Source organism: Tachysurus fulvidraco, chromosome 18 (assembly GCF_022655615.1).
Source record: "Tachysurus fulvidraco isolate hzauxx_2018 chromosome 18, HZAU_PFXX_2.0, whole genome shotgun sequence".
Taxonomy (NCBI): Eukaryota; Metazoa; Chordata; class Actinopteri; order Siluriformes; family Bagridae; genus Tachysurus; species Tachysurus fulvidraco.
Window position 1 is genome coordinate 4,144,038 of NC_062535.1, and position 19,845 is coordinate 4,163,882.

General features: G+C 36.7%; 2 protein-coding genes across 3 annotated transcripts; both read right to left on the reverse strand.

Moving 5' to 3' along the window:
- Positions 1 to 803: 803 nt before the first annotated feature.
- Positions 804 to 8,870, reverse strand: stk16 (serine/threonine kinase 16). 2 transcript variants are annotated; one of them, XM_027156576.2, is made up of 8 exons: positions 8,667 to 8,870; positions 7,515 to 7,634; positions 6,590 to 6,809; positions 6,050 to 6,183; positions 4,425 to 4,545; positions 4,226 to 4,321; positions 3,815 to 3,936; positions 804 to 2,895 (listed from the first exon to the last, which is right to left on the reverse strand). In XM_027156576.2, the coding sequence occupies exons 2-8, from the start codon at positions 7,598 to 7,600 to the stop codon at positions 2,754 to 2,756; spliced, it is 921 nt and encodes a 306-aa protein (XP_027012377.1). In that variant the 5' UTR covers positions 7,601 to 7,634; positions 8,667 to 8,870; the 3' UTR covers positions 804 to 2,753. The 2 variants fall into 2 exon arrangements, with proteins under 2 accessions (XP_027012377.1, XP_047659407.1); XM_047803451.1 differs by lacking the exon at positions 8,667 to 8,870 and adding an exon at positions 8,595 to 8,617.
- Positions 8,871 to 10,484: 1,614 nt separating this feature from the next.
- tuba8l2 (tubulin, alpha 8 like 2) lies at positions 10,485 to 18,130 on the reverse strand. Its single transcript, XM_027156336.2, has 4 exons — positions 17,979 to 18,130; positions 12,249 to 12,471; positions 11,971 to 12,119; positions 10,485 to 11,654 (listed from the first exon to the last, which is right to left on the reverse strand). Exons 1-4 carry the CDS (start codon positions 17,979 to 17,981, stop codon positions 10,680 to 10,682), a joined length of 1,350 nt encoding a protein of 449 aa, XP_027012137.1. The 5' UTR covers positions 17,982 to 18,130; the 3' UTR covers positions 10,485 to 10,679.
- Positions 18,131 to 19,845: the final 1,715 nt, after the last annotated feature.

Consider the following 19,845-nt stretch of genomic DNA (forward strand, 5'->3'; position numbering starts at 1 on the left):
GCACAACACACATGCAGGAAATGAAGACAGATGACCATTAAGACGGCTTCTGCATAATGAACAATAACTGAGAAAGCCTTAACCCTCAATGCACAGGGTGAAAAGTGTGTGTGAGCGTTAAGGATATTATAATGCATAGGTATATAAAGAGAATATAAGTGTGTGTGTGTGTGTGTGTGTGTGTGTGTGTGTGTGTGTGTGTGTGTGTGAGACAACACAAGATAGTTATATAGATCACATCTACAGGTCAACTAAGCAACAGAAAGCTAACTTTATTGTTGAACATGATCAATCTGTAGCCAGTAAAAACATTAGCTAGCTAGGAGTGTGTACGTTTTAACATTAGCTGTTTTTGTCTGCATAGCAATTTACAAATAATTATAATCCATATTTAAGAACAAGAAGTTGTAGTTTTTAATCGGTTAAGTTACATTCTATCAATTATTTACTTATCTGTCCACCATTTTCTTGGTTGAACAACTTTTATATCTAGCATTTTTAAATATACACACAAATATATACCACAAGAAAGGATGAAAGCAAGAAAAAAGGACTTGATTCTTTGTAATTGTTGTATATTTAAATAGGAGACTGAAACTATTTAATTAAATTTCACGACTGTTCATGAAACATTTTTCACGTTTAAAATGCAAATGGTATGTTTGGGTAAGTTCATTATAGAGATGCTTGAAGTATATAAACGATTTCCCAAGTGCTAAAGCGCCCTCTGCTGGTCACATTGAGTGCTGATTCATCTTGATCATATTCAACAATTAAAAAAAAAAAAAAAAGACGGCCAGTGGTGAAAGCATGAAATATTTTTAATCATTGTGAAATAAAAAACAAGAGACACACGTGATGAAATATATACAAATTAAATAAAATACAATATGACCTTGTGTCAAAGGTTCAAGACTCGAGAGCTGCTTAAAAAAACAAATAAACAATAAAAGGTAAAAAATAACACAGGTCCCAAGTGTGCATAAGTCGTTATTTAGTTAAACACCGCAAATTACTGAGATACTAAGCTCCACAGCAATGTTATCATGGATATTATACATCTCCAGCAGTCAGGAAGAACAGATGAACTAGCAAATATCTGATTTTAAATTAATCATGGAAAAAGGTCCTTATAAGAGATTCTATGGAACATATATCTCTGATATGCAATAGTAGCTTACTTTTACACAAGAAAAAACATGGTACGTGGAAGTTTGTTACATTTGCAATCAAATTAGCTTCAAAATTGTAAATATTCTTTTGGTAATAAATGAGGGTACAAAATAGAGCTGTGGTCGGTCAATACAAAATAGTTTTTTCTTTGGAAGTAATTCATGACTAAATCCATTTAGAAAATATCTACCTAATTAATAAGCAGTACCTTCTTTTGGTTGAATTTTTTTTTAAAGTACCAACAACCAGACCAACCATTTTCTAATAGCTACTATTTCCTGTGTCCTTTCCCGTTTGAATAATTTCTTCCCTAAATTCATAATAGTGAAACATAATAGTTCAAAACTTTAAAGAATTATAAAGCTCAACGCACACTAGAAATGGAATGATGTCTTAGGATCAAACCTGATGGAAGTAAAATGCAGTGAAATGTTTTTTAATAAGGTTATTTTTGTGTATCGAATAAATATAGCTAACTGACTTTAATTACATCTTTATCTAATTATAGCTAAGACTAATACACAACTTTCATGTACCAAGTCGAGACTAAAACACAGGCCAAGAGAAAGGTGAAAGGACAGAACTTTCTGGTTTGGAAGTTAATATCAGCGAGTTCAAACCTACGCAATATGTCCTATAAATAAAGTTCTGGACTCCTTTTGTGGAATGTCCACTGGCCTCATTAAGCGCTTGGTTATATTAAAATTCCAAGTCAGGTTTGTCTTACACACACACACAAACACACACAGTAACTGTTTACCCATGTACTTCAACTTCTACAAATAAGAAAGAGAACATACAGAAATTTCCTTAATAAGATTCAAGTATATTTTATCTTAATTATAGCTCGATGTACAGTTTAGCATAAAATAGTGGTCGTAGTCATGAAATATGAAAAACAGCCCATTTTAATAAGCTTGTTAGCAAAATATATAATATAATACATAATCTAGCTCAACAAAACTAGCTAGCTACATAAATCTATTTATCTAGTCTATAATATCAATATATAATTATGTATATAACAATTAATTTAAAGTTAGCTTTCGATCTTAACCACAAAATATAATACCTAGCCTAATTTTAATCATCTTGCTAGCACCATTGGTTCTCTGTCTTAAATATGCAATATAATAATAATAATAATAATAATAATAATAATAATAAGCCAAATTAAAACTAGCTAGATACCTGTGATGGAGATAACATTAATGTCACTGAGTTGAACTTAAATAGATGGCTTGCATAGCTCAATATGCTAAACTAATATTTTATGCTAAGCAGTACATTGGGTCAAAGAAATGAGTAAAAAGGTCTAATGGTGATGTCACATGGTCTATGTTGTGACTGGCTGATCAAATGTAGCTTAAGCTCCGTCTTCGTTACCACAGGGACACTCAAGCAGGGGCAGAAGTTATTAGCTTTAATGCTAACATAACACTAAAAATCAATAACACTTCAATGATGTTTTTCATCAGGACTGATGAGCATGTCTGTGTGTGTATGTGTTTAAATATGTCTTCTCAATGTGTTTTCTAAGGTAAAAGGACAGTCTGGGTGGAAGATAAAAATTCCATTCGTCATACTCTGTCGGTTTCGATCACGCCTCCATCTGAGGTCTGGAGGTTTCTGACTCGTTCGAGAACCCAGTCAATGTTGGGCCGCTCCTGAGGGTTCGTCACCATGACGGAGCTCAACAGCGTCTGCAGTCCTTCAGAGTAGCTGTTACAGGGCCAAAAGTGCTAAATTAGGCTGATTAGCATAATAGCGGCTAATCTAATTTTACTTATTGGTGTTTCTGCTAAACAGAGCAAATAAATTATTTGTTTAATTTTTGCTAATCTACTAAAAAATAATAGGATTTAATTTGCACTGCTAACTAGGAAACATGTCTTACACTTATTAATTAATCCATAAATGTTCATAATCATCAGTGCTATCATTAGCTAGCTAAGAGGACTTAAACGTAAAATCTTCACTGGTAAAATGACAGTATTTCTGGGAGGATTTATACATATAAAAATAATAAAAGTTAATTTTCACTTCTATCAACATAAAGCACCCTGGCAGGATTTGTCATTATATAAATACTTATAATCTTTACTGCTAATTCTACGTAGCATGGGTTTAAGATATTCAAAAGTGGTCACAATAGTCACCAATAACAGGAGGTCGTCAGTGTTAATGCTATCAGATGCTAATATACTACCTAAAATAAGCTCAACTGACAGAATTTCTGAACATACTTTCTTAACAACTTTCTTAAATGTTGATACTACTTAAATGTTGATACAAGCTAATATGACAAGATTAAAAAATTATTTGCAATGTAAAAGAGAAGAAATTAAAATCTTCTCTGCTAATGCACCGTAGTTAGCATTCATGTACTAATCTGACAGGGTTTCTGAGAAGGTTTGTACCTGTTTACAATTAATAAACAGCCAGCTAACATGACAGGGTGACCTTGCTAGCCAGCTAACATGACAGGGTGACCTTGCTAGCCAGCTAACATGACATGGCTAGCCAGCTAACATGACATGATTTTGGGAAAAAAAATTGTTTATGTGAAATGAACAAAGATTTTTTCCCTCACTCAGGACACTAGCTAACTAACATAAGCTAACTTGAGAGAATTTCTGACCTGCAGGATTGTGGAATGGCAACCGGGTTTTGGACAGCAAGAGCAACGCTGTCTCCCTTCTGAAACACCAGATCATACGGTCCTTCGAGCATCATCATACAGTACAGTACACACCCTAATGACTGGCGCCCCACACACACACACACACACACAATGATTCAGCACAATCCAGAAATTTCAGGATATTTGTGTTTCTAACAGATAATAGAAGCTTATGGCTACCAGTTTTGCATTACTGATTAAACTGTATATATATATTTTAGGATTGGAGAGTGTGGAAAGGCACGGCAGAATATCCTCCATTGTCTTTTATAAATAGAAGACTTGAACAGTTAGCATGCTAAACTGGTAGCCATATTATTTCATTAGCTACATTAGCCCTTACAGCAGCATGCTTCATAGGTTTCTCACCCAAATATCAGTCTTTTCATCAATGATACAGTGGCTCTCCACATTGAAAAGCTCAGGTGCTCTGTAAGAGATGGTGCATCTCTGAGCTGCCCAGTCCTGAACGATTAAAAAAAAAAGACAAAGAATGAAAGTGAGAAAGAGGTATTTTACACAAACAACCATGCAATTGCGTAGCAGGACGAAAGATTTCTCCTCCCACCTGCACAGTCATGGCCTCTCTCGAGCCTTTCACTTCGATGCGGGCTTTGTTCATAGAACCGAGGTCCATCAGCACTGGCTTGTCGTTCTCCTCCAGCAGCACGTTTGTGGGCTTTAAGTCTCTAATCAAGAGTCAATTAGTTGGAAGCAAATTAATTGGCTTTCACAAATTGGTTTCATATTGGTCCTCAGAAATGTTTACATTGATGTTACTTACTGACATATTTAAGAACACATGTATTTATATTTGATTAACTAATTTGGACTAGATTAGCATTCACATACTTCCACCTTAAAATGTAGAATAAGAAACCTGGTCTAGACCACTCTTTACTAGCTAACTTCAGACCGATCTCCAGGCTGTCCTTTCTCTCTGAGGTGTATTGTCTTTACACTGAAACGGAAATCATTTCTGGATGAAAATGACATCCTGGAGATTTTCCAATCTGCCTTTAAAACACTGCATAGCACAAAGTCAGCCTTGTTAAGGGCTTTTAATGACATCCTTATTGCATCTGATGCTGGTGATTTTGTCATCCTTGTCCTGCTGGACCGAACAGCTGCCTTTGATACAGTTGACCACTGCATTTTAATATCTCGTCTAGATCACCTTGTGGGTGTCCGTGGCCCTGTGTTTGAGTGTTTCAGGTCCTACTTAACAAATAGGACTTTTTCTGTGGATCTAGGTGGTACATTGGAACACACAGTCTTCTCGGTCTCACCTTAAATTAGTCCAAAATGCTGCTGCACATCTTTTGACTGGTTAAAGGAAATATGACCATATAACACCAATTTTGGTCTCACTTCACTGGCTGCCTGTGTATTATAGGGTTCATTTTAAAGTGTTTTTATTTGTTTTTAAATGTTAAATTGTCAGACCCTGACATACCTTACAGAACTGCTTTACCCCTACAGTCCTGCCTGTTCGCTTAGGCCAGCTGATCAATTGTTTCTTGACACCAAAAGGTCAAAGAGGAAGCTTAGAAGAGACCGTATTTGTCATCAGACAGGCACCCACTGTTTCCTTATTTAAAAACCAGTTGAAAACGCATTTCTATTCCCTGGTTTTTGACCAATTCTGAATTATTGCTGTTGTTATTTTATTTTGTTACTATTTTATTATCTGTATTTTATGATCTACAGCACTTTTTGACTGTTATAAAAGTGTTTTCTAAATAAAGTATTATTATTATTATTATTATTATTATTATTATTATTATTATTAATTTGCTTTCAGAAAACACAGAACTGCTCTGGCTGTGATAGATAAGAAATGTTAATGTTGCAATATATTTAGCTACCCAGATAGCAAGCAACTCAGGGTCATAAAACTTTAACTTAATTTATAAAGCTTCTAGAATAAGACAAAATGAGGCAAATCAGCATCTCTGCTGAATTGCTAACAAACAGTCAGTTCCATGATACGACCGTCTAATTGAAATTACTTTAGAAAAGTTGAACCATATCCAGAAAACGTACAAAACAAATAAACAATTTCTGAATCACGTCTTAAGTTGCAAGGTGACTACAGTTTAAATCACACATAGTTACAGAACAAGATGTTGGGTGAGTAGTCGTTCATGACTAGTTGGATATATTAGCCTTGTAGCTAACAGTATAAAGTACCTGTGTGCATATCCCTTGTCATGGATGGCTTTTAGACCTTCACAGATGCCATGGAAAATGTGTAGGATCCGGCTCTCAGACATGGAGCTCCCCTTTTCCCTCAGCTTCTCCAGGACGGACCACAGGCTTCCTTTCTGCAAGAGAACACAAAAACACAAGTACAACCTCAACCAATCTGAAGTAAACATGTTAGATGGAAAAAACTTTCTTTAGAGTGATCTGCGTTTAACCAGCGAACTATTCTAGGAGTATCTAGGCTAATTAAAGTACAAACTATTTTTAAAATAATTAAAATAATATTTTTTCTTTCTTGTTTTAGTTGTAATTTTGATTCATCATCCCAGTACCTCTCAGTTAGATTGTACATTTCATTAAACATCATGATGTCGTGTCACATGCTAGCCTAATTTTTATACTATGGCTGCTTTGTTCACTGATAAAATTCTGTTATTAATATATTTGGATAACTCAAAAGCACCATAGCACTGTCCCTATATAAAGTAAGTTACTGCTGTAAACTTTTGGGTGCAGAAGGCATACACTGATGTAGGGAAGGAGGAGCCAAGCCTCGCTTTTTCCTCCACGCTCCACGAAGGCGTAGCCTGTCAGACTCAAGACGTTGGGGTGGTTGAACAGTCGATGCATTTCCACCTCTGTCTGTGCCTCCTTTCGTCCTTCCCGGTCATGACACAGGATTCGCTTCAGAGCATAGAAACGGCCATCCTGAGCTCCTTCTACCAGATCCACATAGCTAAAGCCGCTGAAGGAGACACATGGGAAACTTTAAACATACAAACAGGATCTATAAGTATGCATGATGTGCAAAAAAAAAAGATAAATGCCCTCCACCAGCCATAGCCATAGGTTATTACTATCCAGGATGCACTTATTTCCAGGGATTTCAGAACAGCGTAACATAAATAGAAATATTGCGTCATCGGGTAGGCGTGGCCTATTTGATAATCTAACCCTAAACCTAGTTTTTGGTTGTTTATTTGTTTTCTAAAATAAATCTACCTGTATGACTGTTTTATCCTTCATAGTATGCTGTTTTTTTTTGTTTGTTTTTTTAAAGAGGGCGTTTTTCCAAGACCTCCGGAAAACACGCCCACTTTACGTCGTGGTAAGGAAACCCCTGGTATTTAGTGAATGCCATTACCATGATACCATCCTCTAATCTTGGGCATGATTGGACCAAAACCACTGAGGTTTTTCCAGTGACATCAAAAGCTGCTATATAGTTGCCTCACTTTTATAAACAAGTTATAAATTGGGAAAACATTAACATTTGAACAAACTTATTATTGTTTTCACGTTTTGGCTACAGTTAGCTTAAGCTAGCTGTTTTGAAACACAAAATCCAAATAACAAAATCCAGACTGTCCTTTCAGTGTTCCTTCAAAGCCGGGTCACAAGAACAGACATGACGTAATCAGGAAATGAAACAGCTGCATTATTGTCTTACCCCTCGTCCAGTTTCTGGATGAAGTAGTATTTCTTGTTGTCGATGGTGATGGAACTGCGAGAGCAGATACACAGTGCGTGTCCCATCCTCGACCTAGCATCGCTTACTCATCGAGCAGAACTGCCACACACAGCCACACACACACACACACACATACACATACACACACTTCATGAATAAATACAAGCTAGCAGTGTTTCCTTTGGGTTCACGAATTAATGCTAAAAAGAAGCTACGAGGTGACATTTGTGTAATGGACAGCAGCTTATCTTTGAGGACCTCATTTGAGATTTTACAGTTTGCTTCAAAATACCATTTTGAGAAAGCTGAGCTTAAGGTGACGTGAATTTACACTGATACAGTTCAATTATTTAAGAGCCCACCAGCTTCATATTACCTCAAGTTTAAATACAGCAAACAAAAGAGTCAACTTATTTTCATTATAGCACCAGCCATTGCATTCAGCTACATTAATTGATCTGTTCAGCATTTTTATTTAATCTAGCCGCAAAAAAAATAAAAGATAGCAAGAAGGTTGGTTAGGTTTTTTTTTTTAACATTAGCATTCTATGGTACAAAATTCAAAACACACAAACCTAAGTGTCCAGTTTCACTTGGACATATTTACAAAAAAAATAATAAAAATAATAAAAGTAAATAAAAAACGTTACAATACACAAATGTAAAATTTCTGTTTTAAGCTACTAAAAATAATGAAAATTAAACAAATGTATATAAAAATGATGTATAGATGTTTATCTTGAACCACATGACCTCAGATAGATTAATAATAGCAGAAGGCATTGGACTCTAGTGTAAGTGCACTAGTTAATAAGAGGGATTGGAGCGCAGAACACAGTTTAGGAATAAATCGATTTGGGACGCACCCTTTAATAAATCAGAAAAAAGCACATTATCTGTTTTTAATATAATATAATATATATAAAAGGATTTATTCATGAGATTTAACACACATATTCTTGTAGACATTTTGTTCCCAATCCGCACCGTTGCATTAATGACTAAATATCCACAGAAAACCACTTTTACTCTAAATATCCTGTAAAAAACTATATTTACCTAAAAAGACAGGGCTCACGGTGGGCTTTATTTATTAGTAATTAGTATGTCGTGTCAAAGACGAGTATTTACCTTTATTTAATGATTCCGAGCCTCCGTGTCCACAACAGCGACGCACTTCCGGGTAATAAATAACCCACGTGTCAATGACGTTCATCGCGCCTGCGCACAACGCAATCGGTATTTATTATGTTGGCTTTGTAGAAGCCAACATTCTGTTTTGCTATTTCAGAGTAGACAAAAATTTGTAAAATCTAATGCGGCCTAGAGCTTTCGAGCCACATGCACCAAATTCGGATATATTGTAGACGCTGGTCTGAAGTTTGTTGCTATTACTTTTCTAAGCGATCGGAGTACCAGTACTTCCGGTACCGGGTCTCAAAGTGGCCTTTTTCCCCATAGACTCCCATTATAAACTTTGGAGGTTTATAACTCGGCAAGCTTTCGTACTATCTACACCAAACTCGACCAGCTCCTTTAGGGTGATACTCTGAACAAAGGTTTAAATTGGTGTACCAACTGGCCTTCCGGTTGTGCCGCAGCCCCGCCCCCAAAATATGCAAAATCAAAATACTTTTTACAACATGGACATGTGACATATCAAAACACTCAGAACAATGAGGGAACTTCCTCAGTAGTATTCGGATGACGTCACATGCCCGTGTCCACTTTCTGTCCACTTGCCTCCAAAAGTAACACTGACCCTTATGTCCACTCGCCTCCAAAAAGCACCGGCCTTTGCGAATACTTGCATCCTCAAAACCAACATCAAAGTTTGTCACGACTAACTTTACAATTCTAGTTTCTATTTTTGTTCTTTAATAAAAAACAAACATATATTTTTCTTTCCTTTATGTTGTTACTATTCTAAGATTCGAATAGTATGACATTGCATTTTGTTATCATTTGTTATTGAGACAATGTATGTATATTTCTATTGTATATATAAATACATGTATATTTTTTATTGTAAAGAATTAAACACACAGGCAATAGTGACTTTATAATGATGTAATATATTCATTATTAGTAAAATAATAACCTGGAAGAAATCACCAGATATCACTCATGCATTTTTTTTTCACTTCATAGCAGTTTATTTTTATTTTTTTTATTTTAGTAGCTTAACAAACAAACAAACAAACAAACAAACAGACAAATAAATAAATAAATACATTACCAGGTTCAAAATTCCGAATTCTCATGTAAGTCAAATGCATCTGCCTTTGTCTACGTGACAGTGCATCTGCATGAGATCAATACCAGGAACAGTGTGTATGAGGTGGGACTATACCTGCAAATATTTTGGGGTGTTTGAGGAAATTGAAGAAACAACAACAACAAAAAAATTCCTTCGTCTTCGTCCTTCTCTTCACCGATTTATGGATCATGCTTTGAGAGTTTTAGAATGTTTATGTTGTTCTGATACTTTTTGTGTATTTATGATTTTGGATTTAAATAGGATTTATTTTTAATATTTAAATTCAAATTTAATTCTAAAAAGGAAACTATGTACTTATTGATTGAAATCAGTACATCTTTTTGTGCTCATTTTCAGATTCACAAGTGTAAACTTATGTATTCAATATATTTCCAATTAGATTATTATAATATAATGTACAGTTAAAACTAAAAACTAAACTGTGCATTATCAATGTGCAGTAAAAAGCAAAAGCTTGTTGTCATAATGTAAGTATATGTCTTGCAGCATTAGCATAACTAGCAAACAGTAATAAGACTTGTTAGCAAAATGTTATGTATACATAGACTAATAGGCTAATATTGACTGCACATTGTCATTGCACGATACCATGTGACACTTGATGGTGGGAGATGTCCTGGATATAATGCTATATGCCTCAGAATATATTAAATAAAAACAGCCAATAAAACAGTTTACGCCTTTATTTTAATTTCATAGTTATTTGGACAATTCTAGTAGAAAAAAATCACCAAATGACAAACAACATTTAGTAGCTGATTTAGATTTTTTATAACAATTCCACAAGATTGCACATAGTGCTTTCATTGGTGGCAGGTCATTGGTGGCTTTTCATTGGTGGCTTTTCAGAAGTAGCTTACATCTTAGAATTCTTCTCCTTCTTCCCCATCCTCAAAAGAGTCGATCCCAACCTCTTCATAATCCTTCTCCAGGGCAGCCATGTCTTCTCTGGCCTCAGAAAACTCACCCTCTTCCATGCCTTCACCAACGTACCAGTGCACAAAGGCCCGCTTGGCGTACATCAAGTCAAACTTGTGGTCCAGACGAGCCCAGGCTTCAGCAATGGCGGTAGTGTTGCTCAGCATACAGACAGCCCTTTGGACCTTTGCCAAATCACCTCCAGGCACCACAGTCGGTGGTTGGTAGTTGATTCCCACCTTGAATCCAGTGGGACACCAGTCCACAAACTGGATGCTTCTCTTGGTCTTAATGGCTGCAATAGCCACGTTGACATCCTTTGGAACCACATCACCCCGGTATAGAAGGCAACATGCCATGTATTTGCCATGCCTTGGGTCACACTTGACCATTTGATTGCATGGCTCAAAGCAAGAATTGGTTATTTCAGCCACGGAGAGCTGCTCATGGTAAGCTTTCTCAGCAGAAATCACTGGGGCATAGGTAGCCAGAGGAAAGTGGATTCTGGGATATGGGACCAGGTTGGTCTGGAACTCGGTCAAGTCAACGTTCAAAGCACCATCGAAGCGCAGAGAAGCGGTGATTGAGGACACGATCTGACTTATCAGCCGGTTGAGATTGGTGTAAGATGGGCGCTCGATGTCCAGATTCCTGCGGCAGATGTCATATATGGCCTCATTGTCCACCATGAAGGCGCAGTCAGAGTGCTCAAGTGTGGTGTGGGTGGTGAGGATGGAGTTGTACGGCTCCACCACAGCCGTGGACACCTGTGGAGCAGGGTATATAGCAAACTCTAGCTTGGATTTTTTGCCAAAATCTACAGAGAGACGCTCCATCAAGAGGGAAGTAAAGCCAGAGCCTGTGCCTCCTCCAAAGCTGTGGAAGACCAGGAAGCCCTGAAGACCCGTGCACTGGTCAGCCTGTACAGAAAAAGTTTCTGGGTGTTATATTGATGCTAGGCTGGGAGATGTCTTTGCTTAGAAACCCCTGTATAATTTTATTTATTGACAACAACATTTTAAGTGGACTCATCACAATAGGCTATTGAGGATGTCTGGATACTTTCAGAAAAGTGAACAGAGTCACTTAGATAACCAAAGATAGTCCAGTTGCCTATGATTAGATTTTCTTGTGTACAGAGATGAGGAGAAGTTTATCCAAAAGACCAACCTGACTTTTAATAAAGATTAATAAACAAAGTTTAGCTTTGAGAAATCAAAATCCAGACCGTCTTACCAGTTTACGAATGCGATCAAGGACAGAGTCAATGATCTCCTTGCCAATGGTGTAGTGACCACGAGCATAGTTATTCGCTGCATCCTCTTTGCCAGAGATCATCTGCTCTGGGTGGAAGAGCTGGCGGTAGGTTCCAGTACGAACCTCATCTGAAACAAGAGGTTCCCATAAAGTGAATTTAGTTTCACAAATTAATAGTAAATATAAATAGAATATTACTTGGCTGCATTAAAAAAAATATATACATGTTATATAGGCCAATATCAGATCTAATTTACCAATGACAGTTGGTTCCAGGTCCACAAAAATGGCACGAGGTACATATTTGCCAGCTCTAGTATCACTGAAGAAGGTAGTGAAGGAGTCATCATGGCCACCAACAGCCTTCTTGTTTGGCATCTGACCATCAGGCTGGATGCCATGCTCCAAACAGTACAGCTCCCAGCAGGTGTTTCCCATCTGAACACCAGCCTGGCCAACATGGACGGAGATACATTCACGCTAAGGGAAAGAAAAGAGTGTGATTAGCATGATGTTGGTCAAACATGATTAGATTCGAACATTTCTGATATTCTTTTGGTTTTTATAATGGATGACGAGTGTTTCTGAAACGACCTCATTGTACGAATGACACGTTTCCTAATTAATCCCAGACCAATCACGCTTGAAAGGGTTGGTTTTATTCTAACATCTTTTTTTATTGCCACAATTATCGAAAAAATAATTGATAATAAAAAAAAGAACTATACTATAAATTAGTAGAATATCAAAAAGAAATTAAGGTAAATTTAAATTCTTTAAAACATTACAGGTGAGTGAAAGTTAAGGTGTACTGTATAGTTTGTCACATTTGACATATTGACACGTATCCATACATATACGGTGCAGATTTGCATAAAGAAACCATGCTCTTGTACTTCTATATGCACACACTCTGTTAATTTGCTGTTCATCCCCTTTTTGATTTGGATTCTATACCACCAGGTGGCAGACAGAAGGGATTCTCGTCTCTCCGAGGTTTTTCCACACCATGACAGACATTTGCAGGTGACAGAGTGGGAGCGGCAAAAACACACACGTTTCTCATACGGGTTGCATAACCACCATCCACCAGTTTAAAGCATTTGCATTTCCCATTAGCGCCGAGCTGTGGGTTGTTTTTTGAAAATAGGGGCTGTTGGAAGGTCATTGTGTTCTGTGAAGTTTTGTTAAGCAAGTTTACACGTTTAAAGGAGGAGGGGTTCCGTCTCGGCTCCCTTGACGAGCCTGAAAGGCTCAGAGCGTCGACGTGTGTCTCAGCAGGTTTGGCTGAGAGGTGAATCATCGCTACGCCCTTACATGGAATCTTCAGCATGTCCTTGAGAAAAACGGAGCGAGCTACAAATGGGTGCGAAGTGCAAACAACCAGTTGAATTTCCTTTCGTCTAAAACATCTATAGACTACATTATTATTTACTTCTCTGGAAAAACCGACATTTCTAATGAATATAACATAACATACATATTGAGTTTAATATTGTAAGAATGAATGTTAAATATAAATACATTAGACAAGTTCTATGATCTTTCCATGAAGGTTTTCCAACAAGGATGAACCCAGTTACTATTTAGTAATATTATAAATATACAGTATTTGACCTATATGTTACTATGGACTTTTGTTGAAACAGTTAAAAACAAACAAACAAAAAAGCCTGTTCTTAACTTTTTTTCTAAAGCATTAAGTGGTTTAACAATTCAGGTTTTAAACATTCGTCAACATGGGATTTGAATTTTGGACCACATACAACCAAACAGGTTTAAAATCGAACTTGTCAGACATAACGTCATGTGTTGTTAAAGCAAATTTACAAATGCCCAGTAATGATTTGTGAATCTGGGACGGTGCTCCAGAGAGTCGTCCCATTTTTTATCGACTTTCCCGAAACAGCGCCTGTGTTCGTCTCTGAGTCAGCTTCTCATCTCGTCAGGGTCATCCTTTATTTTTACCCTCATGCCCCCTGCAGCGGTGTGTTACTGGGGAAGGCACGTGGGAATGGCCTAGTTTGGTCAGGAAGCTATTTATGGCGTGCTAGAACTTTCCACTTTCTCCACCTTCACTACTGTTAAGCCATATGTTAGAATGATATTATTACTATTACCCTGTAAATAATCAGCAAGTGCTTTCGCAATGTTGGCCACACACACACACTTTGTCTCTTGTAATGCTCACTGATTATTTGCATTGTGTCCTGACCTGGTTTTACCCAAAGCAGCTTGTTTGCGTGAGATTCTAAGCTGATGATTGGATTTTGGACTGTGAAAAAAAAGTGCTTTCCTCAACACTAAGAAGTCCAGATAAGAAGACCTTTTTAGATTTTTGCTGTTTCATACTATAAAAGGTTCCTTCTTCTGGCTCATAATGAGTTTGATTGTTGGTTTAATTTTTCCAGGGCAGTTGGAGCACAAGACTAAATCTGCAACCGTGAAGCATTTTTTTGGGTTTGTACCACTTTAGAAATCCTTAGAACTCTGCCCTGGATGCAGAATCATACATCAGTGCGATTCCTACATCAGCAAAGATCAGTGGACCAGATCATAGAACCGTTCTGTGAACCATCAACCAAACACATGAAGCTTTCTACCACATGGCTGTTGATTCTTGGTGCATGCAGACCCATGTTTCATTCCCCATACCAATAAGTCAAGTTTCTCATGTTCTTGGAGATCTACAGCAAAAGCTGCTAATAGAACCAAACTGATTTTGCTGGCTCCAGATCCTGGTTAGTTGCAGCATCATACAAGTGCCTGAGAAAGTAAGGTGTTAAAAGGAGAGATGGTGTTTGGCTGGATACCACTCTGTCACCTGCTGGATTCCACAGATCTTTTTTTTTTGTAATAATTAGTGTCAGATCAAATGTTCAAGTACTAACTGCTAGGAAACTATTTACGCTGGTCAACATGAGCAGACCAGCATTTGACACAGTAAACACAAGATTTAATCAATGATTAACTTGCAACTGACATTATGAGTGCACCACAAACAGGATTAAAAATGGCTCCATTAACCACTCCATAAGATCACAAGTTTACTAGCATGCATACTCATATTGGCCATTGTTCATGAGTGCTCCAATACTGAAAGTGTCGCTATATATAAGAAGAAACACGAACAGTAAAGTCAGCCTTTTTGGAACAAATCGACTTTGGCACGGCTCGTTATTGCTGCTCACAGGTTTGGTCGCATTGCATCTGTATCTGCAGAATTTCTCCAGGCACCACACCACACATTACACATGACATGGTGACCGAATGCTCAGCAAGAAATGTTGGTTCTGTTTGAAACGTCGTTATTTGTAAAAACCAGTTGGACGTCATTTCTACGTGAAGTCCTTTGGACTATCCATAAACACAAGTGTAGCAAAAAAAAAAAAAGAAAAGTCTATCAGGAGTCTGAGCCATTTATGAAAATTGGTAGAATTTTTAGTACATCATTATTGTATAATCATTTTGAAAAATGTCTTTGATATGGAACTCCCACTTTCTTGATTCTGATTCCGCCCTGCATGCAGAAGCAAATTCAATGGTATTTCTCCAGAATATTAACAAATCAAAGGTCATTTACACCATGAGCCTCTGACCAGGATTACAGTTGCTAAAAATAAATGAATGTAGTGTGTGTGTGTGTGTGTGGGGGGGGGGGGCGGGCGCGTGTGCATGCGCTTATCAGTTATTTACAGTGTCTTTTATTTAACAGGCAAAGTAAAGAAACAGCTGCAGGAGATGTTTAACACGCTTACACAAACGACTTCCAAATGGCTTCCTTTCACTATGTGATGAAGTGGAGGGGGAACAAAGAGAAGGAAAAAAGACATCTGGCTTTGAGAAATGTTTGTCTTTTGCACTCAGTGTAACCACACAAGCTGCTACTCAAATGACAAATGCTGCTTGGTAAGAAGCTTGATTTTTTTTTTTTTTAACACAGACACACAGAAACTGGCCATAAAGAAGAAGTAAAAATGTCTGTAAGGACGGCTGCTCATAAAGCAGTTAAACAGGAAGCTGCAAAACTAACAAACACACCCGCTATTCACACAGATCAGACCCTAGCGAGGGTAAACAGACAGCAGCACTAAATAGCAGACCATTTCAGAGACCATCCATTTAGACGCTTTGGGTTCATTGTGACTACATTGCGAAATAATGTCTTCGAAATGGTGCATTAATTAGTATGCAATATAGGTCTCAGTCTCTACTGAGCTGAACTTGCTGCATTAGATTAAATGAATGAAGGAGAGGCATAACGTGAGAGAAGCAAAAACACTGATTGCATAATCTAATATTGATCTCCCCCGCAAACTACTGAAACTGCTGAATCATTGACCAATCCAAGGATTGCTGCTGATAAACAGCCATTCAGCGGTCACTGAAAATAACTATATCACAGACTACTGATAAAAATGAAACAGTAGCACCAATAACACAGCCAGTCAGTAAACCACTCTGAAAAGCAATGAAACGCTGATCAGGACTGAAATAATGGATTACAATTAAAAACTGACCAATTATTGAACTCCATAAACTACCACCAATCACAATTAAACAAAAATGATCCATGATCTACAATGAAAACCGATTAATAACTGACCACAAAAATAGGGAGTGCACACAACCATTGTTCATTGTGTGTATAAAAAAAGAAAAAAAAAAAAAAAAATTTATTTTAAGTATTTAGAGATAAAAATAAAATGGGGGAAAATAATAATAATAATAATAATAATAATAATAATAATAATAATAATAAAGCTAATATTGCATATACAAATATAGTAAATTCATGAAATCGGTAGTGATTCTAGCTTGCATGGCACCTTGGGCAAAACCCCACCCCAACCCCACCCCACCCCAACATAACACCATGTACATTTCAAATTAATTTCCAGAACTTTGAATTTGCACAAAATACAACATTAATCTGACACCCTGAATGCAATTGTTGCACAATCTACTGTAAATACACAATGAATGCACGTCATTATGCACTTTGTACAGTTTATCAACTAAAAACAACTAATTCCATTGAAAAATATAATTATTCTCAAGATACAAAAGAAAATGTTTATATTATTGTAATATTCTGTGTTTTACATGCCATAGGTCACATGTAGCATTAGCATTAGCTACATAGCACATCATGAGACTCTTAAACATATCTTTATATTTCGCGCGTTTTTTCATCTCCATTATTTTTTTTTCTGATGTAGGCCCCTGGTTGTTTTGGCCGTTTATTGGCCTACAATTTGCTTTCATTTCAAAGTTGACTCGCTTGCACCGTCCCCCTGCTGCTGTAAAACCCCGCCCATCCTTCTCGTATTGACCAATGGGAGTAGAGGTGTGATCGATTTGATTGGGCGGTCCTGTCTGCGTGCCTGCGCAGAGCCGTCACGAAGCGCGCGCTCACTCGCGTCACAAGCTGCTCCTGCACGAGCGCTGCGGTCGCATGACTTTAATGTTATATTCTGATCGGCCAGTGAAAGCCGCATAAGTCCTGATCGCCCAATCGTGGTTTTATCGCGTGGGCGCCCGGTCCCGCCCCCGGTAGGACGCCGCCCTGGGCGGATGTCCATGTCGCACAAGTCTAAATCCGCCATTGGATGAAATTATGCAAATAAGCCGAAAGCGCAGTCGCCCTTTTCTTGCGCATGCGCAAACCGCTCCTCAAAGTACAACGTGTATGGTGCGTAGGTTGCGGAATAAGTCATTATCGTGTAATTATCTTTTTCAAATAAAGATAATCAAACAAAAAACCAACAAAGGTATCATTTATCTACATAGGTTTGTCTATACTCGATTAAAAAGGGCCTAGGGTCGGTTTACACGAAGTGCGCGCGCTTTTTACATTTCCTGTCCGGAACTAAACAGTCATTAAATTTAACAATATAAACATTTAACATTCAGTAATAATGAATACATGTGTTGTGTGTGTGTGTGTGTGTATGTATATGTATATAAGTGAAGACTGTACTCACCATTTTGAATTTGTGTCCTCTCACTGTGTACCTGTAATGGGGTAATGGAGTGAGACACGAACATTGGCTGCTGACGCACACAGTGCCTTTTATACCACTCACACACGCGCGCGAACGGAGGAGGAGCGACGAGCCCTTAAAAAACAAGATTTTCTGTTGCGTGTTACAACACTGTATGACACCGGGAAATGTTTTGGCATCTAAATCTTTCATAATTTTACTTCCCTCTTGTGGTCATTTTCTTATCAATCATCATATAATATATGGAATTTTAATATAATAGCTTGGTTTTGGACATAATCATACAATATTATTATTATTATTATTATTAGTAGTAGTAGTAGTAGTATTTTATTATTATTATTATTATTATTATTATTATTATTATTATTATTATTATTAGTAGTAGTAGTAGTAGTAGTAGTAGTATTGAAAACTGAGTGTTTTATGTAGCTGTGGAAAAAGTAAATGTGATAAATGTTTTTAACCACATTGCCTGAAAATGTCCATTGCCCGTATTTCAGTAGATCACTTACAGGCGTATGCAAAAGTTTAGGGACCCCTGACAATTTCCATGATTTTCATTTATAAATATTTGGGTGTTTGGATCAGCAATTTCATTTTGATCTGTCAAATAACTGAAGTACACTAAAGTAATATTTCAGTAGTAAAATGAGGTTTATTGGATTAACAGAAAATGTGCAATATGCAGAGTTTACAATGACCCATTTGTACCTCAGGAGCTCTCAGTTGCACTATTGTAAACTGTTGTAGAAATTACATGATTTACATTTACATTATTTACAGTAGAGTGTCACCAAAATGAGGATGGGTTCCCTTCTGAACCCAATTCCTCTCAAGGTTTCTTCCTCATGTCCTCTCAGGGAGTTTTTCCTTGCCGCCGTCACCTCCGGCTTGCTCATTGGGATTTGGGATAGATATATAGTATTTTAAATTTTAAGTTAATCTCTTTATATATATATCTATATATATATATATATATATATATATATATATATATATATATATATATATACACTTATACTTTTATACTTTCTTCTTCTTATATATTTATTTATTTTCCTCTCTCTTCTGTTTCCATACTTCTGTTTCCATACTTGAATCTAAAGCTGTCCTCAGTGCAGTCCAAGCTGCTCCTCCTTATATGCAATAAAACATGTCTTTACAGATGACAATGAAAAGATAATGTTTAAATAAATACATATTTTAGCCTATAGAATCTCTGAAAGGAATACAGTAAATACAGTTTTTGTGTTTTGGAAATTAATGTTGTGGTCTAAACTTGTGTAATTACATATGCAGCTTAGATACAGCGACATCTTGGAAGTTCACCATAAGTTATTTCCCAGGGCAATATGGCCAATTTGTTTATTTATAGTTTGTAGGGTCTTTAATATTTTGTGGGGGTTTATAATACTGTACAGTTCAAAATAAAAAACAAAACAAAAACAATAGTCTAACAATATCAGTGTTGAAAGATTTCATTTTTCGAAAAGCTCCAATATCAACAAAAAAACATAAAAAGGTTGAAAAATTACTGGATAAAATCTAATTGAAGCTTTTTTTCTTTTTAAATGGTTGTCAACTTAAGTTTGTCTTCATAATTATGGTTATTAAGTAGATAATATATGAAAATCATTTTTAAATAATATGAAACAAGTAGACTTAAAAACTTGGGTTTATGCTACTAATTATGAAGTAACTGTTCATTTCAAATCCCCTTGATTGTAGAGGAAAGGAAAAATTCCTCTAAGTCAGTGTAATTGGCTGATTGAACATAATTTTATTTCATAAGTCCTCAAATAGATTTATGCAGACTGTTGGGTTGCTTATTTTGTTGAGCTTT